At 38.4% G+C, this 24,870-nt stretch overlaps 1 protein-coding gene across 3 annotated transcripts in view; it reads left to right on the forward strand.

Moving 5' to 3' along the window:
* Positions 1-24,870, forward strand: part of raw — a 318,621-nt gene that overhangs the window by 34,955 nt on the left and 258,796 nt on the right. For 2 of the 3 annotated variants that reach the window (XM_070085138.1, XM_070085143.1), the window contains one exon: positions 19,071-19,183. The exons of the other annotated variant lie outside the window; for it this stretch is intronic. In XM_070085138.1, the coding sequence (XP_069941239.1) occupies positions 19,071-19,183 (113 nt within the window). The remainder of the gene's footprint in view (positions 1-19,070; positions 19,184-24,870) is intronic. 3 annotated transcript variants of the gene reach the window in all.

Here is a 24,870-nt window from a genome sequence, read left to right on the forward strand (position 1 = left end):
CTTGTCTTTTGACTTACCTTTTTCTCTCTCACTCGCGACTTGATAATGATCCACAGCGGGCCGAATCGTCTGAAGTTTTCTCTCATAATTGTGGGTTAATTGTGGATAACATTTACCACGAAATAATGTGTTTAATTTGGAGGTCAAATACGATACATTAGAGGGTTAGTCAATCCAGACTTTAGTCGAACACTACCAGGTCTGCAACACTTAATGTAAAACAAAGAAAAAGAAGTAATACATAATTGAAATACGTAGTATGATTTACAGTCGATCAGTGTTATATTCTTAGTTGAAATACGTAATTTGATTTACAGTCGATCAGTGTTATATTCTTAGTTGAAATACGTAATATGATTTACAGTCGATCAGTGTTATATTCTTGAAATCCTTCCCAGAAAGTCAAGCCAGTCAGAAAAAAAAAAAAAGACTGGCCCAGGGGCGGCAATAATAATTTTTTTTTTTATACTTAAGAGCTTCACCAGAGGTATTTAGTCATTGTTTCAGAAGCTATTCTGAGGCAAGTAACGGCTAACAAAGCTAGAAACAGTTACAAATCAAACCACAGACAGTAACTGCTGATTCAAACAACGAGAAAGTAGTCTGTTCCAAGCTCAAGAACAGTTACAAGTATTAGCCAAAAATCTTAGAAGATGGAGTACACAAAGCAGCCAGTTATCAGGAACAATCAGGGAACTGTTATAAGTGAAGCTACAAAAGCCCTGGATTCGATCCCCAGGTAGAGAGGCACCTATGGCGAAATCTAGCGCCTTCTGTTCTTGCTCACCTAACAATAAATAGTACTTGGGTGATGGTAGACTGTTGTAGGTCGCAGCCTAGCTGGAGCCTGGCTTTAAAATGAGCTGAGGTAGAATAAGAGCTCAGCCTGTAAACAAATAAGCTGTTGCTTAAAAAAATAATAGAAGTAGGCAGTCATAGTCACAGATATCAGCTAAAAGTACATTCATATTATCACAGTCACAAGCAGTCATGTGGAGCAGTTAAAAGTTGAGCGACTGAGAATAGCCACAAGTGCAGCTACAGGGAGACAATTTTGGAATACAAAAATGGAGGCTAGCCACGTGCGGCTGAGTTGACAACAATGTCTTAATTATCTCACTGCTGCTTGTTACTTCTGTTGCTGTTGCGGCTGCGGTTGCTGCTGCTGATGTTTTGTTTTCCTGCTTGGTAATTTTAGCTTTTGACTCACTGAGGTACACACCTGAGGTACACTTTATTTTATTTTATCTATAGAGTTGTTTGTAAATGCTTAGGATAGAGTGGAAAGGAGGGGTGCTAAAAAGGTTCTTGTGGTGTTGAGAGTAAGAGAATGTTTTGTTTTGTCGAGTATCAGACCTCATTTGATTTTTTGAAGGCTAGGTTAATTTTTATTGTTTTCAAGTCTTCTGGTCCTTTGAGGCTAAGTGGGCTTTTTTTCTATTGGGGCTACCAGATCTCCTGTGGTGTTTAGGCTAAGAACTTTTACTGTCAATGAATGTAATTTAGCTCTTGTGGTTCTTAATACTGAGCTTTTGATCGTTGAGGCTTTGTCTCTGAGGAAATTAAAGTTTTAAAATTCAATAACCTTCCAAAGCAAGTAAGTCATTGGACAGTTTGGACACTTGTGTTAAGCTGGACTTTTGTAACTTTAGAGGTAAACTGACCTCTTGGGGCCTTTGAGGTAAACCGAACTTTCGGGCATTAGAGGTAAACTGGGTTCTTGGAATCTTTGAAGTGTGCTGGACTTTTGGGACCTTTAAGGTAAATTGAGCAGCTGGAATCTTTGAGGTAAGCGTGGGGCCCTTGAGGTACTTGGGACTCTTTTGGGCATTTGAAGTAAGCTGACTTTTTTGGGAGAGTTTGAAACAATGTTTGAGACATTTGAGGTAAATTAAACTTGGTATTTACAGTATGCTGGGTCTAAAAAAAAAAAAAAAAAAAAAAAGCTGAATTCTCTAAGTCTTTGACGTGTATGCATCACGTGTGATGTTTGCAACAACTTGAATTATCGTAGTTTTAAGATTAGTGGTTTTTTTATGTATATTTTGATAAGTGAGCTGTGTTTTGGAACCTTTAAGGGTAACTGTTATCCTAGTCTTCAGAGATGTATACACAGAACTCCGCTTTAGTGTTTCCTAGACTCGCATGTGCTGTTTAAGGCTTCATAAAATGCATCCTGAAAGCTACATGAAATATGTGTATTATTGAAAACTTACAGGTTAGTAAAGTTCTCTTGTAAGCTAGGGGATATACCATGTCTTTTGGTATTTAAGGCAACCTCAAATCATATGACATTCTTGGCAATATAAACTCGCTTGTCGAAATATTTCCAATTTAGAGATGGCTGGAGGCTGTGAGGTGACACCCACACTTCATTTATTTCATTTTTCTTATTTTTGAAGTCACTTGGCACGTTGCTGGGGACCACGCCAAGCTTTTAAGTTCAGGCTTGAATGGCTGCTTATGTTGCTCCAAATAATAATTTTCACTAAACATTTCTGGCTTCGTCGCTTGATACGCATCCCTGCACGAGTTCTCTTTTCGTTACAATTAGGATTTTCTTAACTTCCTCGCATATTTCAGGGGTACTGTGTGTGTCCGGCCGTGCTGACAGACGGCGGCATTATATTGTATATACCAGAATCATCTTTACGGGTTCTGGATCTATTCGTGCCCTTTACATTATCTCTAGTGTCTCCAGCTACGACATTCACCTCTTCACTTCTGTTCACACGTCTCTGTCCATGCATTCCCTCTCTCTCCCTAACTGCAGCAGGTCTACTGTCCCATATAGGGCAGGTCCTTATCAAAACCACCCATGTATTTGTCCATCCTTTCCCCAAAGCTACCCAAGAATTTACTCCGGTACACTAAACGCCAGTCAACCCCTACCTCTCCCACTCGTATATTTGCCCAATCTATTTTTTAAGATGCCCAAGGTCCTATCCTCGGTTACCCTACTCGTAAAGTTGTTCCACTTGATTCGATATCCTTAGTATTTTTTATTAATATCGCCTCTCCTAAGCGTGAGTTTTGGTGAAGACTCCCAGCCTGCTAGTTTAGAAGTGGAATGCTTTTCCTCAGGTGCGCAACTCTTTATTTTTGACCAGAAACTACTCTATTTTGGAGCCTCTTTCCTTCTCGCTCTTCCTCGTTCAAACTCTCCACCTGCCTGTACTCCAAACACTTCACTTGTTTTCCACCTCTCTTTTTACACCTTTGTCCTCTCTGTCTTTTCCTTACCACAGTCTGCCAGCCACCTCTGTGGCCTACCCCACTCCTCTTCTACCTTCACCCATACTCTTTTCCCCTTTCCCTTCTCTCTGGACATCTCTTTGCTTCCGCCAAATTGTAAACAAAATTTCTGGTAAGTGGATGGTTGGAGTAAGGATGAAGGGCAAGCCCCTTGTACCTGGGTCCATCTTCATCCCGGGTGTAGCTTCCACCAGGATACATCAACCACCCGGGTACATCTTCCACCAGAGTACACCTTCTACCCACCCCTTCTTTCCCCACTAACCTAATCTCATCCTCCCCTAACCAAATCCCATCCTCCCCTAGCGTGGCTTGTTCTGCACACCTTGAGGTGTATTAATGTTCGTAGAACTACCGACAATATGTTAAGTAAAAGGTCACAAGTGCAACTAATGTGACATTTTATTGAGGCAACGTTTCACTCTCCAGGAGCTTTATCAAACTGTTACGGCTTGATAAGGTGCCTAGAAGTGTGCAGAACAAGCCATATGGGGATGGAAGTCTTTAGCTCTAGATTTTTCGTACTCGTGCGTCGTCAAGAGCTATGCAGTGTTGCAAGACAACAAATAAGGGAAATTCTGAGGCAAGGCAGAAGGTATCAGTGGCGGCCCAGTGGGCCGCCACTGATACCTTCTGCCTTGCCGTAGAGAATTTCCCCTCCTAATTGTTGCTGTCTTGCAATATTGTACAACTCCTGACGACGCACGAGAGTGCGAAAGATCTAGAGCTAAAGATTTCCGTCCCCTTGTGGCTTATTCTGCATTGTTAAGATTGTTGAGATCGTTTGCGATTGTATGTACACCTACAGTTGTATATACACGGTGGTGTAATCCCTTTTTAGGGGATTTAAAGTATTCTTGATTATTGGTGAGCAATGGAATAAGTCTTAATGACCACGTTCACTTGGTAGGCTTTAAACTTAATAATATATAATTCCTTCTGTTCAACAGAAACGCTCTTCCCCATATCCTTGTCCCACACCCTTACCCACTGCACCCTCACTCACAGCACCCCCACCCACCGAACACTTACTCACAGCACCCCCACCCACCGAACCCTCACTCACAGCACCCCCACCCACCGAACCCTCACTCACAGCACCCCCACCCACCGCACCCTCATCCACGGGTCCTCGTCCAAAGTTGGAAGTGTGTTTATTGGTTCCTGGTGTGCAACTTTAGTTGGGAGAATTCTTTTAGCGTAGTGAATGAAGTAGTCTCGGTCTTTTTTATATATATATTAATTTCTTCAGCCATGAATATGTACTCATTTATTTAGGGTTTAGATTTTTATCTTTGTTCTTTCTACCTTTATTTTGAGGTAAAAGGAAAAGTTACCGATACTTTTTGACGAAACTAGATATAAATGCTTTTCTTGGGTGATTATTGTGAGGGAGGGTAGGATACTGTAGCCTCATCTCGCGTGTGATGTTACGAAAGGGAGGGTAGGATGCTGGAGTTAATCACAGGTGTGAGGTTACAAAGATGGTAAGGATGCTGGAGTTTAATCTCAGGTGAGAAATTTACAAGAAGGGTTGGATGCTGGAGTCTCGTCTTAGGCGCGATGAATGACAGATGCTGGGGTCACATCTCAGGTGAGAGGAATGGCAGGATGCTGGGGTCACATCTCAGGTGAGAGGAATGGCAGGATGCTGGCGTCACATCTCAGGTGAAAGGAACATGTGTGGCTGCGTCAACATTAGCGCGGTAGGCGAGGCATACATTTGCATAAGTCAAAGGTGTTGCAATTAACTGTTAGGCTTGGAGGACGAGGAAGATGAAGATACTTCCTGAAGTGATACTGATGTGTTTGTGAATGAGTGCCAGAGATAGCAACACGAAGGGCTGTACTAAGTGCCAACCACTAGTCGCTAAAAGATGATGATAATAATAATACATTATTTGTACAAGTACTTCACAACGTATACAGATCTAGCTGACATCAGTAACAGTCTATATAGAAAGCCCCTTGTTATGTAGAGCATTTCGGGAAAATTAGGTTAATTTTGTCCTTAGGATGCGACCCACACCAGTCGTATAACACCCAGGATCCTATTTACTGCTAGGTGAACAGGGACAGCAGGTGTCTTAAGGAAACACGCCCAAATGATTCCATTCGTACCGGGGATCAAACCACGGACCCAGGTATTTGAGCTGAGTGCGGTAGCAGCCGAACTACGAGACACCTATAAAGAAATATGTGTCAGGACTACAACCACTGGAGGGCTAAAGATGGTAGGTGTCAGGGATACAGACTTTAATTCCATCATACCTTTTTAAAGATCATTTTAATAAGCTTAAACGCCTTGTTCACATTTTTCTAACTACAGCTTCATTTGTGTTTTTCATCTAATTCCTCTGAAATTTTATCGTAATGATTCGAGCTTTGAGGGTGACAGGATCTTTCTGATCTAAAGCCGCGTTGGTCTAAATTGTGTGAAGAGCAATAAGACACAATACCGTGACTGGAACACTACACAAATAACCCGCACGTAGGAGAATGAAACAAATGACGATGTTTCGGTCCGACTTGGGCTAGTTAATGGTCCAAGTCGGACCAAAACGTAGTCATAAGTTCCATTCTCCTGTGTGTGGGTTTGTTGAAAATGTTATAAAATACCAGGAAGTTGATGAGTAAGACAGGTGTAACAGTTGGGTACCTTTGTGTACAAGTAAGACAGGTGTAACAGTTGGGTACCTTTATGTACAAGTAAGACAGGTGTAACAGTTGGGTACCTTTGTGTATAAGTAAGACAGGTGTAGCAGTTGGGTACCTTTGTGTATAAGTAAGACAGGTGTAACAGTTGGGTACCATTGTGTACAAGTAAGACAGGTGTAACAGTTGGGTACCTTTGTGTATAAGTAAGACAGGTGTAACAGTTGGGTACCTTTGTGTATAAGTAAGACAGGTGTAACAGTTGGGTACCTTTGTGTATAAGTAAGACAGGTGTAACAGTTGAGTACCTTTGTGTATAAGTAAGACAGGTGTAACAGTTGGGTACCTTTGTGTATAAGTAAGACAGGTGTAACAGTTGGGTGCCTTTGTGTATAAGTAAGACAGGTGTAACAGTTGGTACCTTTGTGTATAAGTAAGACAGGTGTAACAGTTGGGTACCTTTGTGTATAAGTAAGACAGGTGTAACAGTTGGGTACCTTTGTGTATAAGTAAGACAGGTGTAACAGTTGGGTACCTTTGTGTATAAGTAAGACAGGTGTAACAGTTGGGTGCCTTTGTGTATAAGTAAGAGGTGTAACAGTTGGTACCTTTGTGTATAAGTAAGGCAGGTGTAACAGTTGGGTACCTTTGTGTATAAGTAAGGCAGGTGTAACAGTTGGGTACCTTTGTGTATAAGTAAGACAGGTGTAACAGTTGGTACCTTTGTGTATAAGTAAGACAGGTGTAACAGTTGGGTACCTTTGTGTATAAGTAAGACAGGTGTAACAGTTGGGTACCTTTGTGTATAAGTAAGACAGGTGTAACAGTTGGGTACCTTTGTGTATAAGTAAGACAGGTGTAACAGTTGGGTACCTTTGTGTACAAGTAAGACAGGTGTAACAGTTGGGTACCTTTGTGTACAAGTAAGACAGGTGTAACAGTTGGGTACCTTTGTGTACAAGTAAGACAGGTGTAACAGTTGGGTACCTTTGTGTACAAGTAAGACAGGTGTAACAGTTAGGTACCTTTGTGTATAAGTTGCGTAACTCTCGCTTTTCCGAAAAACCAGAAAGTTCATGTCTTACCACGTACATGTTAGTAGTATTGTTTATTATTAACATTAGTAGTAGTATTGTATATTATTATTAGCCGTAGTTGTTGTATTCATTATTACTACTAGTAGTAGTAGTAGTAGTAGTAGTGGTATTGTTTATTATCAGTAGTAGTAGTATTGTATATTATTAGTAGTAGTAGTATTGTATTATTATTAGTAGTAGTATTGTATATTATTATTAGTAGTAGTATTGTATATTATTATTAGTAGTAGTATTGTATATTATTATTAGTAGTAGTAGTAGTATTGTATATTATTATTAGTAGTAGTAGTAGTATTGTATATTATTAGTAGTAGTAGTATTGTATATTATTATTATTATTAGTAGTAGTAGTAGTATTGTATATTATTATTAGTAGTAGTATTGTATATTATTATTAGTAGTAGTATTGTATATTATTATTAGTAGTAGTATTGTATATTATTATTAGTAGTAGTATTGTATATTATTATTATTAGTAGTATTGTATATTATTATTAGTAGTAGTAGTAGTATTGTATATTATTATTAGTAGTAGTATTGTACATTATTATTATTATTATTAGTAGTAGTATTGTATATTATTATTAGTAGTAGTATTGTATATTATTATTAGTAGTAGTATTGTATATTATTAGTAGTAGTAGTATTGTATATTATTATTAGTAGTAGTATTGTATGTTATTATTAGTAGTAGTATTGTATATTATTATTAGTAGTAGTATTGTATATTATTATTAGTAGTAGTATTGTATATTATTATTAGTAGTAGTATTGTATATTATTATTATTAGTAGTAGTAGTAGTATTGTATATTATTATTAGTAGTAGTATTGTTTATTATCAGTAGTAGTAGTAGTAGTATTGTATATTATTAGTAGTAGTAGTATTGTATATTATTATTAGTAGTAGTATTGTATATTATTAGTAGTAGTAGTATTGTATATTATTATTAGTAGTAGTATTGTATATTATTAGTAGTAGTAGTATTGTATATTATTATTATTAGTAGTAGTAGTATTGTTTAGTAGTAGTAGTAGTATTGTTTAGTAGTAGTAGTATTGTATATTATTATTAGTAGTAGTATTGTATATTATTATTAGTAGTAGTATTGTATATTATTATTAGTAGTAGTAGTAGTATTGTTTATTAGTAGTAGTAGTAGTTTTATCATGTGGGAGTTCGACACGTGGATTAGGTAAGAAATACTCACGTAGGCTGGTGGTACGTATAATTACAGATAATGTGTGTAACGCCCTTACAGCCGTGGCCTGCCTCAGGCCACGGCTGTAAGGGCGTTACACACATTATCTGTAATTATACGTACCACCAGCCTACGTGAGTATTTCTTACCTAATCCACGTGTCGAACTCCCACATGATAAATGGTGACAGCGGTGTGGAGCGTGGATTTACGTTTTTAAGGGTAATTCAAGACGTTAGAAGGCTGTTTGTGAGTAGCGGCAGGGTCAAAGGTGAACCGTCACCCACCAGCACTACCCTCACGCACCACCTCCAGCCTGCGAGCCTGTTGCAGCCGTTTCAAGCTTCCTGGCTTAGTTCGTGTGCTAATTGCTTCAATCTCCGAGGGGTTGACCCGGATTTTGCAATTAAGCCAGTCAGTAAGCCAGACTGTGGAAGTGAACGCCAGTCAGCCTATCATCCAGCCTGTCTCCTGTCATCCAACTGCTCCTCCGTGCTTTGTGCATCGTTACACGTCTTCCAGTCAGCCAACCCAGCTGAGAGAGAGAAGTAAGCTACGCAGTAAGAAGTAAGCCAAGTTCCTCTGAAGTATTGTCTATATCGCTTTGTGCTCCCTGTTGGATGCTAAGAGTGGTTTTCACCATTCCTGTGGCATAGAGTGGCTTATCAAGCCACCTTCGTGGGTAGAGTGGGGTGCGCGGCAGTGCCCCAGCGAGAGTCTCTCACCCACCACACTCTACCTCCACCACTCCCACCACCAGCCACCAGCCACCCACCACCAGACACCCACCTCATCTACCTGTGGTTGTTTGCACCCTTGTACCGGGTCCTACTACTGTTTTGGCTCACATAATTGGTCAAGAGATTGTAGCTGTGCACGAACGATAAAGCCAGTTATGTGAGTTCACCTAGAAAGCACATTTCTTCATGACAACAGAGCGAGGAGGCAGGCCACGTTACACACATTATCTGTAATTATACGTACCACCAGCCTACGTGAGTATTTCTTACCTAATCCACGTGTCGAACTCCCACATGATAGTTTTGTATATTATTATTAGTAGTAGTATTGTATATTATTATTAGTAGTATTGTATATTATTATTAGTAGTAGTAGTAGTATTGTTTAGTAGTAGTAGTAGTATTGTCAGTAGTAGTAGTATTGTCAGTAGTAGTAGTATTGTCAGTAGTAGTAGTATTGTATATTATTAGTAGTAGTAGTATTGTATTATTATTAGTAGTAGTAGTATTGTATATTATTATCAGTAGTAGTAGTAGTATTGTATATTATTAGTAGTAGTAGTATTGTATTATTATTAGTAGTAGTATTGTATATTATTATTAGTAGTAGTATTGTATATTATTATTAGTAGTAGTATTGTATATTATTATTATTAGTAGTAGTAGTATTGTATATTATTATTATTAGTAGTAGTAGTATTGTATATTATTATTATTATTAGTAGTAGTATTGTATATTATTAGTAGTAGTAGTATTGTACATTATTATTATTATTAGTAGTAGTAGTATTGTATATTATTATTAGTAGTAGTATTGTATATTATTATTAGTAGTAGTATTGTATATTATTATTAGTAGTAGTAGTATTGTATATTATTAGTAGTAGTAGTATTGTATATTATTATTAGTAGTAGTATTGTATGTAATTATTAGTAGTAGTATTGTATATTATTATTAGTAGTAGTATTGTATATTATTATTAGTAGTAGTAGTATTGTATATTATTATTAGTAGTAGTATTGTATATTATTATTAGTAGTAGTATTGTATATTATTATTAGTAGTAGTATTGTATATTATTATTAGTAGTAGTAGTATTGTATATTATTATTAGTAGTAGTATTGTATATTATTATTAGTAGTAGTATTGTATATTATTAGTAGTAGTAGTATTGTATATTATTATTAGTAGTAGTATTGTATATTATTAGTAGTAGTAGTATTGTATATTATTATTAGTAGTAGTATTGTATATTATTAGTAGTAGTAGTATTGTATATTATTAGTAGTAGTATTGTATATTATTATTAGTAGTAGTATTGTATATTATTATTAGTAGTAGTATTGTATGTTATTATTAGTAGTATTGTATATTATTAGTAGTAGTAGTATTGTATATTATTAGTAGTAGTAGTATTGTATATTATTATTATTAGTAGTAGTAGTATTGTTTAGTAGTAGTAGTAGTATTGTTTAGTAGTAGTAGTAGTAGTAGTATTGTATATTATTATTAGTAGTAGTATTGTATATTATTATTAGTAGTAGTATTGTATATTATTATTAGTAGTAGTAGTAGTATTGTTTATTAGTAGTAGTAGTAGTTTTGTATATTATTATTAGTAGTAGTATTGTATATTATTATTAGTAGTATTGTATATTATTATTATTATTAGTAGTAGTATTGTTTAGTAGTAGTAGTAGTATTGTTTAGTAGTAGTAGTAGTAGTATTGTATATTATTATTAGTAGTAGTATTGTTATTAGTAGTAGTAGTATTGTATATTATTATTAGTAGTAGTATTGTATATTATTATTAGTAGTAGTATTGTATATTATTATTAGTAGTAGTATTGTATATTATTATTAGTAGTAGTATTGTATATTATTATTAGTAGTAGTAGTATTGTATATTATTATTAGTAGTAGTATTGTTTAGTAGTAGTAGTAGTATTGTATATTATTATTATTATTATTATTATTATTATTATTAGTAGTAGTAGTAGTAGTATTATTATTATTAGTATTATTATTATTAGTATTATTATTAAAGATTAGCCGGCATTCTCCCGGCCCGGGCCTTTGCCAAGTGGTGGCCCGGCCTTGGCTCCCTCTTTAGGGAGTGTCTGAGACCTAAGTCTCCCATGGGAGGAGGCACAAGTACCTCCTCATCTTTGGGACCAACTGTCCCCAGGCCTAGCCACGAGCTAGGCCTCTCTGGTCTGCCATCCCCGCCCCAAGGGGGGCTAATGGGAATGACAGTCTTGTGAGCTACAAGTTCTGGCTCAGGCACCTACCCTACCCTAGAAGGGTTAGGCATGGTATCGATTTTTTTAGTAGTCGTATTGTATATTATTATTAGTAGTAGTAGTATTGTTTATTATTAGTAGTAGTAGTATTGTATATTATTATTAGTAGTAGTAGTAGTATTGTTTATTATTATTAGTAGTAGTAGCAGTATTGTATATTATTATTAGTAGTAGTATTGTGTATTATTGTTATTAGTAGTAGTAGTATTGTTTATTATTAGTAGTAGTAGTATTGTATATTATTAGTAGTAGTAGTAGTATTGTATATTATTATTAGTAGTAGTAGTAGTATTGTATATTATTAGTAGTAGTAGTATTGTATATTATTATTAGTAGTAGTAGTATTGTTTATTAGTAGTAGTAGTAGTAATATTGTATATTATTAGTAGTAGTAGTATTGTATATTATTAGTAGTAGTAGTAGTATTGTATATTATTATTAGTAGTAGTAGTATTGTATATTATTATTAGTAGTAGTATTGTATATTATTATTAGTAGTAGTATTGTATATTATTATTAGTAGTAGTATTGTATATTATTATTATTAGTAGTAGTAGTATTGTTTATTATTATTATTAGTAGTAGTAGTATTGTATATTATTATTAGTAGTAGTATTGTATATTATTAGTAGTAGTAGTATTGTATATTATTATTATTAGTAGTAGTAGTATTGTTTATTATTATTATTAGTAGTAGTAGTATTGTATATTATTATTAATAGTAGTATTGTTTATTATTATTAGTAGTAGTATTGTATATTATTGTTATTAGTAGTATTGTATAGTAGTAGTAGTAGTAGTATTGTATAGTAGTAGTAGTAGTATTGTATAGTAGTAGTAGTAGTAGTATTGTATAGTAGTAGTAGTAGTATTGTATAGTAGTAGTAGTAGTAGTATTGTATAGTAGTAGTAGTAGTAGTATTGTATAGTAGTAGTAGTAGTAGTATTGTATATTATTATTATTAATAGTAGTATTGTATATTATTATTATTATTAATAGTAGTATTGTATATTATTATTAGTAGTATTGTATATTGTTATTATTATTAGTAGTAGTATTGTATATTATTATTAGTAGTAGTAGTATTGTATATTATTATTAGTAGTATTGTATATTATTATTAGTAGTAGTATTGTATATTATTATTAGTAGTAGTATTGTATATTATTATTAGTAGTAGTATTGTTTATTATTATTAGTAGTAGTATTGTTTATTATTAGTAGTAGTAGTATTGTTTATTATTAGTAGTAGTAGTATTGTTTATTATTATATGAAGCAACAAGTGCGTGGGTCATTTAGCACAAGGGCTGGTAAAAACTCGATCCTGACACAGAGTGGACTTAAACATGTCTGATATTTTGACTTCATGTAACTAGGAGACCAGTACTTCAGCATAATTTTTATTTTTATTCTAAATATGTAAACAAATATTTATAGCCTTTTTTTAAACCAAATCTGAGGCTTGTATGTGGGTTGAGTTTCTCTTCGGTTTGATGTGAGGAGAGACCACGACGGAATTAGCAGGCAGGAGAATCGAGTCTCTTCCGTTTCCTGAATGACGCACCAGGGTTTAACGTTTCTTTAAATACTGTTCACCGTAACCAGTTTTATATGAGTGTTTTAGTGTCGTATTTGTTGCGACATTTATGTTTTTGTTTTTGAGCAGTTCAGCGACCTGGTGAGAAATCAGAAACATGCTGCAACACCTGGGTACCTTTATTTTGATTTCAGTGGGGATTTTTCAAGCCACTTCGGAAGACAGCGGAAGATGAGGTAATCAGTCCCTCAGTTTAGATGTTGATGTTCAGTAAGGTGATGTTAATGTTGATGAATCTTAAGCACAGGCAAGAAGATGATGTCTTGTTGAAAATGGTGTAAAATACCAACATGTTGAAGATTAAGATACGTGCAACAGTTGGGTATATTTATTGATGAAACGTTTCGCCTACACAGTAGGCTTCTTCAGTCAAATACAAAGGGAGCAGTAGTAATGAAATAAAGATGATGTAATCAGTCCATCAGCCATGGAGAAAAAGTATTTGAGGTGGTCAGTCCCTCAGCTTGGAGAAGAGTTTAGCTTCATGGTCTGGAACTATATCGTTCCAGGCCATGGAACGATGAAGCCTATTGTGTAGGCGAAACGTTTCATCAGTAAAGATACCCAGCTGTTGCACATGTCTTAATCTTTAGATGGTCTTACACAGTAGAGTGAGATGAGGTGTAGCAGTAGATGATCGTTACAAGTGGGGGCGGGGGCGGGCTGTTTCACTTCATCTCACTCGTTCTCTAAGGTTTTTTCTGGTCTTTTAATGTCTTAGTTTTTTAAAGCTTTCTTAGAGGACATGTTTTATGCAGACCACATACGCTTTTGTTAGGTGAGTAGGTGTGATTGAAGAGATAAATTGACCTTGATGATTGAGGGTGAGGGAAGGTGTGAGTGAACACAGGACTAGGCCTTGATTGAGGGTGAAGGGAAGATGTAAATGAAAATTGAAACATACCTCGATGACTGAAAGTGAAGGGAAAATATGAATGAACAAAGACACATACCTTGATGGCTGAGGGTGAGGGGAAAATGTGAATGAACAGAGTAGACCTTGATGGCTGAGGGGAAGGTATGAATGAACAGAGTAGGCCTTGATGACTGAGGGGAAGGTATGAATGAACAGAGTAGGCCTTTATGACTGAGGGGAAGGTATGAATGAACAGAGTAGACCTTGATGACTGAGGGTGAGGGGTAAGTATGAATGAACAGAGACGTATACCTTGATGACTGAGGGTCAGGGGAAGGTATGAATGAACAGAGGGGTAGACTAGACGCTGTAACTGAGGGCAAGTGTTGAAAGTTGAATACATGTGCGGCTCTCAACTCTGTTGTCTCCAGGCCATTATTCACTTTGTTATACTTAGCATACTTGTGGTATATATGAGTGTTGGTGGGGACTTTTATGGTGGGACTTTTGTAGGCTCTTTGTTTAGCCTCTGTGTGGGGCATTTAATGAGTATATCTTGTACAATCTTGGTTTATGCCCTCTCTGGGGCATTTGATGAGGATATCTATATAATTTTGGTTTATCACCGGTGGGTTATTTCATTAGGGTATCTTGTGTTGTTTTGGTTTATTCCTTCTTTGTGGCTATTAAGTAAAGATGTATTTTATTGGTTTATTCTCCTCTCTCTCTCTCTCTCTCTCTCTCTCTCTCTCTCTCTCTCTCTCTCTCTCTCTCTCTCTCTCTCTCTCTCTCTCTCTCTCTCTCTCTCTCTCTCTCCCTCCCTGAATGAAGGCATATTGTATGAATGGCACTACACCATTTCTCTTCAGATTATCATAATTATTATTCTTGTCTGTCAGGGATTCATGCTAATTGAAATCTACGTCTCTTTCCTTTCTTGAGTACACTGTGCCTTGATGCGGGAGAAAGGGCTCTTGATGTGAGGAATTAGAGCTACCCTCTTCCTCGGATCAAAGCTGAGTTTTTCCTATTCCCCAGACGCTGTGTGGTCCTTAGGGTTTAACGCTTCCCTATGGAAATTAAAATAATAATAATGATGGAGGTACACACTCCGTTTTCCATATTTTTGGTAATGTTCTTCTTGCTGGTAACAAGTTGAAGATTTGTTAGTGATTTACCTGTTGCTGATCCCTGGGGGTCATGGTCCTGCATCATGGTCCCAGACCCGTTCTGGTTGATTAACTGATCAGTCAAGCTTTTGGTGCTAGCAGCACGTAGACTAACGTATGCACTACAGCCCTCTGATCTTGAGATAACCAGGTGTGTGTGTGTTTGTACTAATATGTGAACACTCATATATGTGGTTGCAGAGGTCGAGTCACAGCTCCTGTCCCCACCTCTTCTCTGTGTATGCGTTCGCTTAATTGTAGTCACCAATTTGGGGTTGCGAAAGTAGCGTTTCGGCTCTGGCTTCGCTTTCTAACCTGGTCTGTTGAACTCTGTCATTTTTATTCTTGAAACTGTGTATGAAATTTCTCTTTAACACTTCCTCGGGCAACTTGTTCCAGTTATTTACGACCCTGAAAATAACACACAGGGAGTATTATCTAACATCCCTGTGACTTCTTTGTTTTGTTAGCTTCCATCTATACCTCCTCACCCTGATGCCTCTCATGTCACTCAGCCTCTGTTCTGTCACATTCTCTTCTTGTAGTGATCACGTTTCTCCGATTGTTCTTGCTTCGAAGGTCGTCTGGGTCAGCCCCTTTGATCTCTTTGTGTAGTTTATTTAGTTCACTTCCGGGACTTACTTTGTTGCAAACCTTTACACCTCGTGGAGTGGCTGAACGTGAGTGGGCTTTATGGGGCTTTCTTTCACTCTGGTCTATTTTCCGCGTAGCCTTGATCTTCATTAAATTCCATCATATATATATATATATATATATATATATATATATATATATATATATATATATATATATATTATCCCGTGTGTTCATTTTATCTAAATCCTCTCGTAAATTTTTACAGTCATTTTTATTTCCTACTTTGCATAATGTGCTTTGATATCATCCACAAACATGTTAATAGTATCTATTCATTCTGGTGTTTGTGCGCTTTTGTATACGTGCTTGTAAAGTGTATGTATATAAACACTAATCTCTGGCCGAAGGAGACTCGAACCTAGGATTGAAACAAGGTACAGAGTACTTTACCCACCGTCCCACACTGGACAATACTTTGGCGCCCATCCACGCTAGGCGTTTGGTCCAAAGCAGCCAGCATCCAAGGAGGTACATTTTGAGTTTTTCCTCTCACCCCCGCATGCATATGCAACAGACCTAGTGTCTAATCGACTTGTGCCTGGGACAAAATGGTAACTCACACACACACACACACATAGAGTTGTAAGGCAGTGGAATAGCCTAGAAAATGACGTAGTGGAGGCAAGAACCATACACAGTTTTAAGACGAGGTTTGATAAAGCTCATGGAGCGGGGAGAGAGAGGGCCCAGTAGCAACCGGTGAAGAGGCGGGGCCAGGAGCTAAGACTCGACCCCTGCAACCACAAATAGGTGAGTACAAATAGGTGAGTACACACACACATACACATATTTATACATATACATACACGTGTATGATATTTTTATGTGATGGGTTTACAGGTGTTTTAATCAGGAGTTAACAAATCTAGCAAGAAAACATAGGTGAGAGGCACTATGAGATACTGACCGTAACTGTAAGAGCAACAAAACAAACAATTCACTTAAGCCATCCACATTATAATAATCGTAAATCATTTTTTTCTGAAGGTACATTGTGCGGGAAGGATTTGTAATTACAATGTTTATGTATATGCCTTGTGACGAGGACAGCAAGGAACACAACAAGAATATTTATATCCAGCCACTGAACGGCAACACGCTAGTGTTTAGGAAGAGAGATACGTGCCTCGTAAATCGATATTATGACACTTGGAAATAATGTTCTGGACACACTTGTATTTATCGCTTGTATTTTAAAGGTTTATTCTCAGCTTGCAGACATAAATTTCTCTCTCTCTCTCTCTCTCTCTCTCTCTCTCTCTCTCTCTCTCTCTCTCTCTCTCTCTCTCTCTCTCTCTCTCTCTCTCTCTCTCTCTCTCTCTCTCTGAAACAAACCATACCACGGGCGGGATTTGAACCCGCGGTCAGAGTCTCAAAACTCCAGCCCGTCGCGTTAGCCACTGGATCAGCTAGCCACAATAAGATTCGTCCAACTAGGTATATTTCTACACCATAGGAAGGTTAGCATAGGCACCACTGTGACCACAAATGCAAGTTTTTACAGACGAATCTCCAGCTAGCGTGGCCGTGACGAACTCTAGCTCAAGTCCCTTCACTACCGTCAACATAACTCACGAAATCGTAATGACACGATTGCAAACCTTCCTATGGTGTAGAAATATACCCAGTTGGACGAATCTTATTGTGGCTAGCTGGTCCAGTGGCTAACGCGACGGTCCGGAGTTTTGAGACTCTGACCGCGGGTTCAAATCCCGCCCGTGGTATGGTTTGTTTGCAATCGTGTCATTACAATTTCGTGAGTCATGTTTTGAAACTCGCTGGTGATAATTAAAAATAACTAAATTATTATATTACTATTGCTTTCACTTACAAATGTATTAGTACTTATTGAAATGTTGAATTACGCTGTCTTCATTGAGAGGATTTTAGCGCTCTGTGACCCTTGTGGGTTTAGCGCTTAGTTTTTCTTGTAATATTGATAGGATTGACGGAGGAATTTATTGTCCGTATTGAGTGTGTACGCGTCTGTGTCTGCAGTGGTCGAATCTCTGCTTCTCACCCTCGCCTTTCTGCTCCCCGCTACTGTGTGTGTGTGGGGGGAGGGGGTTGAGAGAGTAAGTTTATTCAAGTATACACAAATACAGTTACATAGATTATCATACATAACAGCATATGTGTAGAGAACCTGAGATAACCCAAAAACCTCAAAGTGACTTATCTCCATCGGGGTCCTTTTAATACCTTATTATTTTACTATAAAGGAGATAATACTAGGAATAAAGCGAGTTATTTATATTTACATGTGTGTTAGCTAAAAAATAAAAATCATTCTTCTCCCTTTTTGTCGCTATATTCATTAGGTACCTTTTGGCTCTCTTCTTGAACTGGTTCATGCTGTGACTGAAAGGTTTATAGATGAATGGTTCAGAGAACCGACATGTTGATAAATTAGACACATATGCAACTCTTGGGTATCTTTATTGAGGAAACGTTTCGCCACACAGTGGCTTCATCAGTCCATACGTAGGAGAAACTTGAAGAACAGGAGGAGAATGAGGTAATCAGTCCCTCAACCTTGAGTCGATGTGTTCAGTCCATCAATCTTGAATAGAATACGGCATATCAGCGGAGAAGCAGCTTATAAACCGTATGGCAGGAGAGGTCCTACGTATGGACTGATGAAGCCACTGTGTGGCGAAACGTTTCCTCAATAAAGATACCCAAGAGTTGCATATGTGTCTAATTTATCCACAATAAAAGGTGTTTGAAGCCAGGCCACTGACTGTGGGTACTACAAAGTTGTGTACTCTCCCCCTAGTAGTATGATTGCTTTAGTTCCCAACCTTTACAAAATTGGCAGCAAGATAATCTGGACACTGTGAGCAATTTTATAAACTTGATTTAACTTCAATTGTTTTACTCTGTCTTCAACATTCAGCATATCCAATTGTTGTAATTCACCCTGGCCCACATGCTCTCTTGGTCCCAGGTCCAGGATGAATCTTACTATTTTGTTCTGGGTGATTTGCAGTCTGTCAATTTTTTTTTTTTTTTTTTGTCAAGGCAGAGTACCATGAAGAGCAAGCGTAGTTCATATGACATTGTATAAGTGCTATACAAAGGATCCTGCGAGATAGACACTGTGCATGTCTGTAGAGGAACTTCAGTCTGGCATTCGCTTTCTTTACTACACTGTTTCCTATAAGTTCTCCTGACATGCATGGGTCAAAGGGGATTCCTAGATATTTTACTGAGGGAACTGAAGTGACGGGTTCCCCATTACACCGGACATTAAAATTATTTACCCTTCTCAGTTTGTTTCGTGCCAAAGAGTATGGCTTCGGTTTTCCCGAGGTGTAAGGGTAGTTTGTTGTCTACTAACCATATGCTGCAGGACTCCAGTTAAAGTGTTGTTATATTAACTATATCTTGTGGATCTTTACTTAACACTAACAGAGCACTGTCATCCGCATACAGTAGGAGTTTGCACTTGACACTGATGGACATGTCGTTTACATAACATAGGAAGAGAGAGAGGAGTGATGGTAGAGCTTATTAAGGTGTGTTTATTACAGGTCTCTGCGTGAGGAGGTGCGAGCAGTGGTGGGCAGCAACACCAACATTATTCCCTCTACCCTCCTGCCTCGCATCCTAGCCAACATGGCTCTCTTTCCCTCCAAGGCCCAAGGTCAGTCACCTCACTACGTTGTTGTTGTCGTCTTCAAGATCAATCACCTCTCTACCCTCTTAGTCTTCAAGGTCACTCACCTTACTACGTTGTTGTCTTCAAGGTCAGTCACTACGTTGTTGTCTTCAAGGTCAGTCACCAAAGTTGTTCTTGTTGTAATTAAGGGCTAACGTCCTGTGTTCCTTCACGATTCAAGATCGTAGTACTCTTAGTGTGTTTCTTCAAGGTTTAGCGCTTAATTGGATTATTATAATCTTGCAGGAGTCAAGATCGTAGCTCCTTTTTTGTTATGTTTCTTGGGGAATCAAAATTATAGTTCTCTCGGTGGTTCTTTCAAGAGCAGATCATAGTTCTCTTGCCTTAATTCAAGAGTTAAGGGTATAATTGTAGGTCTCGAAGTGTTCCTTCAAGGTTCAGGATTGTAGTTCTCGAAGTGTTTCTTCAGGGTTCAAGGTTGTAGTTCTCCAGGTGTTCCTTCGAGGTTGTAGATCTCGAAATATTCCTTCGAGGCTGTACTTCTTGCAGTTCCCTGAGTATTTCTTTAGGATTGAGAGTTGTAGGTCTCGATGTCTTCATTCAAGGTTCCAGGTTTGAGTTCCCGACGTGTTACTTCAAGGTTTTATATATATATATATATATATATATATATATATATATATATATATATATATATATATATATATATATATTATTTTTTGGGGGGGGGCAGGGGGACTTCTTCTAAAAGAAAAAGTCGTCTATGTTAATATTGCCGGATCTTTAAAAAGCTCCGTATGACTGTTTTATATATAACTGTGTTTATATATGACAGCATTATATATGACTGTGTTATGTGACTGCATTATATATGACTGTATTATATATCCACATTAAGATTTCAGCACAAAACTAACCTAGCACACCAAATGTGATGTTAATTTTGCACCTTACAAAATCCTCGTCTCCAGTAATTCCTTCCTTTCACAACTCAAACCACCTCAGGGCTGTAAAACCCTTGTAAATAGGCACACAGTGCAGGTTAAAGACTAGCCCAAAAGGATTCTTTCAGGTATACAGAAGTAAGATCAGGGACAAGATAGGCCCACTCAAAAGTTCCTCGGGTCAGCTCACTGACAGTGATAAGGAAATGTGTAGAAGTTTTAACACATACTTCCTCTCAGTTTTTACACAGGAGGATACCAGCGATATTCCAGAAATAATAAATTCTGTGGAACAGGACGATAATAAACTGTGCACGATTAGGGTCACAAGTGACATGGTCCTTAGGCAAATAGATAAATTAAAACCTAACAAATCCCCAGGCCCTGATGAACTGTATGCAAGGGTTCTAAAGGAATGTAAAGAGGAGCTTAGCAAACCTTTGGCTAATCTTTTCAACATATCACTACAAACTGGCAATGTGATACCTATTTTCAAAGCAGGTGACAGGTCCTTAGCTTCAAACTATAGACCAATAAGCTTAACCTCCATAGTGGGAAAATTTATGGAATCAATAATTGCCGAGGCAGTTCGTAGCCACCTTGAAAAGCATAAATTAATCAACGAATCTCAGCATGGTTTTACAAAGGGGCGTTCCTGCCTTACGAATTTGTTAACTTTTTTCACTAAGGTATTTGAGGAGGTAGATCATGGTAATGAATATGATATTGTGTACATGGACTTCAGTAAGGCTTTTGACAGGGTCCCACATCAGAGACTATTGAGGAAAATTAAGGCACATGGAATAGGAGGAGAAATTTTTTCCTGGATAGAGGCATGGTTGACAAACAGGCAGCAGAGAGTTTGCATAAATGGGGAGAAATCAGAGTGGGGAAGCGTCACGAGCGGTGTTCCACAGGGGTCAGTGTTGGGCCCCCTGCTGTTCACAATATACATAAACGACATAGATGAGGGCATAAAGAGCGACATCAGCAAGTTTGCCGATGACACCAAAATAGGCCGTCGAATTCATTCTGACGAGGACATTAGAGCACTCCAGGAAGATTTGAGTAGACTGATGCAGTGGTCGGAGAGGTGGCAGATGCAGTTTAATATAGACAAATGCAAAGTTCTAAATGTTGGACAGGACAATAACCATGCCACATATAAACTAAATAATGTAGATCTTAATATTACGGATTGCGAAAAAGATTTAGGAGTTCTGGTTAGCAGTAATCTGAAACCAAGACAACAGTGCATAAGTGTTCGCAATAAAGCTAATAGAATCCTTGGCTTTATATCAAGAAGCATAAATAATAGGAGTCCTCAGGTTGTTCTTCAACTCTATACATCCTTGGTTAGGCCTCATTTAGATTATGCTGCACAGTTTTGGTCACCGTATTACAGAATGGATATAAATGCTCTGGAAAATGTACAAAGGAGGATGACAAAGTTGATCCCATGTATCAGAAACCTTCCCTATGAGGATAGACTAAGGGCCCTGAATCTTCACTCTCTAGAAAGACGTAGAATTAGGGGGGATATGATTGAGGTGTATAAATGGAAGACAGGAATAAATAAAGGGGATGTAAATAGTGTGCTGAAAATATCTAGCCTAGACAGGACTCGCAGCAATGGTTTTAAGTTAGAAAAATTCAGATTCAGGAAGGATGTAGGAAAGTACTGGTTTGGTAATAGAGTTGTGGATGAGTGGAACAAACTCCCAAGTACAGTTATAGAGGCCAGAACGTTGTGTAGCTTTAAAAATAGGTTGGATAAATACATGAGTGGGTGTGGGTGGGTGTGAGTTGGACCTGATTAGCTTGTGCTACCAGGACGGTTGCCGTGTTCCTCCCTTAAGTCAAGGTGACCTGACCTGACTAGGTTGGGTGCATTGGCTTAAGCCGGTAGGAGACTTGGACCTGCCTCGCATGGGCCAGTAGGCCTGCTGCAGTGTTCCTTCGTTCTTATGTTCTTATGTTAAGCCTCAGTTGTGAAGACGTTTCGCCCACAGGGATTGTACCCATTCGTGTGAATTGATACAACTCCCAGTGGACGAAACGTCTCCACAATAAAATGCCATAGCCCATATTGATTACTTTCGTTAGTCTCGTTAGTGGCGCTCTCCTTCCTGATATTGTGCGTCTTATTTATATATTGTCGGTATATTCTACCTTTGTGAGTGGGAATAATGACCGGACTCACCTTTAAATATTCACAAATAAAATATGAGCTAGGACAAAAGTGATTGAAGTAAAAAGATCTTTGAGAGGGCCAACTGTAATGTATTAGAAGCACATCCAAATCCTTCCATTATTTCGATGACCGAGCACTATATCTCGTCGGAGGTGGCGACTTAGTAAAGTGATTGTAATTACTCTGTAGACGTGGTGTTAGAATACTTTCTCCGTTATCCCCTGACGCAGTTGATAGTCACGCCTTGCTTTATTGTAAGGAGAGTACAACCAGGAGCCAATATCCACACCGATCGCTACTGGTATCTCCTGCCTGAATGAGCGCATTCTCATCCCCCGTCACAATAATCAGCTTACAATCAGTCTTATTTCTACTCAAAAGCTGGGCCGCGCAGATGAAATTTACTCCTTGTTTATTCTTAAGTATCTGGTGCTCTGATGAATACAGTACGATTCTCTCTTCCAAAACTCTCTCTCTCTCTCTCTCTCTCTTTTTTTTTTTTTTTTTTTTTTTTTTTTTTTTTTACACAGGGTTTGACAAGGTTAAGGATCCCTAGCTTTATTGACAGCTATTTACAGGTTAAGGATTCCTAACTTTATTGGCAAGCTAAGAGCTGTTACCTACATCAGCTCATTTGAAAGCATTTTTGTTATGAGACATACAAGTAGGGAACAGGATGAAGTTGGAGCCATCTGTGGGCCAGCATTTTCATTTGATCAACTGACGTTATCTCGTTGACATCATTATGCTGTACGAATGTGTTCCATACTCGAGTCATCCTGGGTATGTATGATCTCAGATGGAGTGATGTTCTGGAGAAGGGTACAGCCAGAGTGAAGTTGCTGCTTTCTGCCCGTCTTGTGGCATAAAAGCTTGTTTCACGCTGTCCTCGAAGTGGATCCAAGTGTGGTATTTTGACAATATTGGCCTTGTACATAACAGTAAGGCCACCCACATCCCTCCTATGTTGAAGGCTCTGCTGAAATGACAGATCTATCCAGGATGGGTCCAGGCGAGAGATGAGACGTCTTGCTCTGTTCTCTACTCTGTCAAGCAGTCGCAGATGAGAGGGGGGGCAGGCAAACCAAGAAAGTGGAGCATACTCAAGGTGTGAGCGTACTTGTGCCTCGTACAGGATCTTGCAACCCCTGCTGTCAAGCAGATGCGAGATACGGCGAAGTGCTGTAAGCTTCCTGGCTGCCTTGTTTGCAAGATTTACAACATGGTTCTTCATGGTTAGTTTGGAGTCAAATTTCACCCCAAGGATATCAACTTCTTCTCCAGGTGCCAACATCGTCCCATTCATCCTTACTACTGCGCCAGCATTACCATCATGGTGCCTAGAGACGAACATCATTTGCGTTTTTTCAGGTGCAAATGTTACTTGCCATCTATTTCCCCAAGCTGATATAGCTCTCAGCTGGTGATTGATGTAGCTTAGAGCAGCTGGCATTTCTTCTCTTGGATAAGTGAATGTCAGTGTACAGTCGTCTGCATATGCATGTGATTCTGGGATGAGATGAAGAAGGTCGTTGAAGTAGACATTCCATAACAGTGGACCCAGCACACTTCCTTGTGGAACGCTTGCCCCAATAGGATGCCTTGCTGATTCCGTTCCATTGAGGACTACACTTAGAGATCTACCATGAAGGTAATCACTGAGGAGACATAGCGTAGAGCCTGCAATTCCCAGTGCTTGAAGTTTTGCTAAGAGGCCCTGGTGCCACACCCGGTCGAAAGCGCCAGCAATGTCCAGTGCTACCACACAGCTGACTTTGGATTCATCCAGTGACTGGTGCCACTTAGTGGAGAGGTTTAACAACAGATCAGCAGCAGAGTAACCTTTCCTGAAGCCATATTGACGATCACAAAGTAGTGAGTGGTAGTCAAAAAAATCTGTCATTTGTCTTGAGATTATTGTCTCAAGGATCTTACCAGTGATTGACAGGAGTGACACTGGTCTGTAGTTGCTGATTTCTGCTCTGCTCTTCTTTTTGTGAACAGGGACTACATTTGCCTCTTTCCATGGAGAGGGCCATTTACACTGTACTAGGCAGTGCTGAAAGATGCGAGTTAGAGGTGCTGCTAGCTGGTCTGCACATCTTCTCAACAATCTTGGGCTCAACTTGTCTGGGCCCACAGCCTTTTCTTGGTCAAGTGATTTAAGAAGGAAATGCACCTCCTCCTGCCTTATTGTCACCACTGACAGCTTTGACACAGTTCTTGCAGCTAGCCAAGGAGGGTTCCTTGCTGGATCAGGAACTTGCATTTTGGTAGCAAAGTGTTCAGCAAAGAGGTCCGCCTTCTCTTGACTACTAGTAGAGGTGGTCCCATCCTGTCGATTTAGAGGTGGAATAAGTTCATCAGGCAGATAACCTTGTCTGTCCTTGACCAGGGACCACCAGGTTTTGGAGCCTACCCTACCTGATGCTAACTTTCTTTTAGTGTCCACCTCCCATTTAGTAATGGCCCACTTTTGAACATCACCCATATGCCTACAGGCTTGCATGTGCAAGTTCCTGTTATAGGTGGTAGGATGTCTCTTATACCTTCGCCATGCTTTGTACTTAGCA

The sequence above is a fragment of the Cherax quadricarinatus genome, chromosome 1 (genome assembly GCF_038502225.1).
Source record: "Cherax quadricarinatus isolate ZL_2023a chromosome 1, ASM3850222v1, whole genome shotgun sequence".
In the NCBI taxonomy this organism is placed as follows: Eukaryota; Metazoa; Arthropoda; class Malacostraca; order Decapoda; family Parastacidae; genus Cherax; species Cherax quadricarinatus.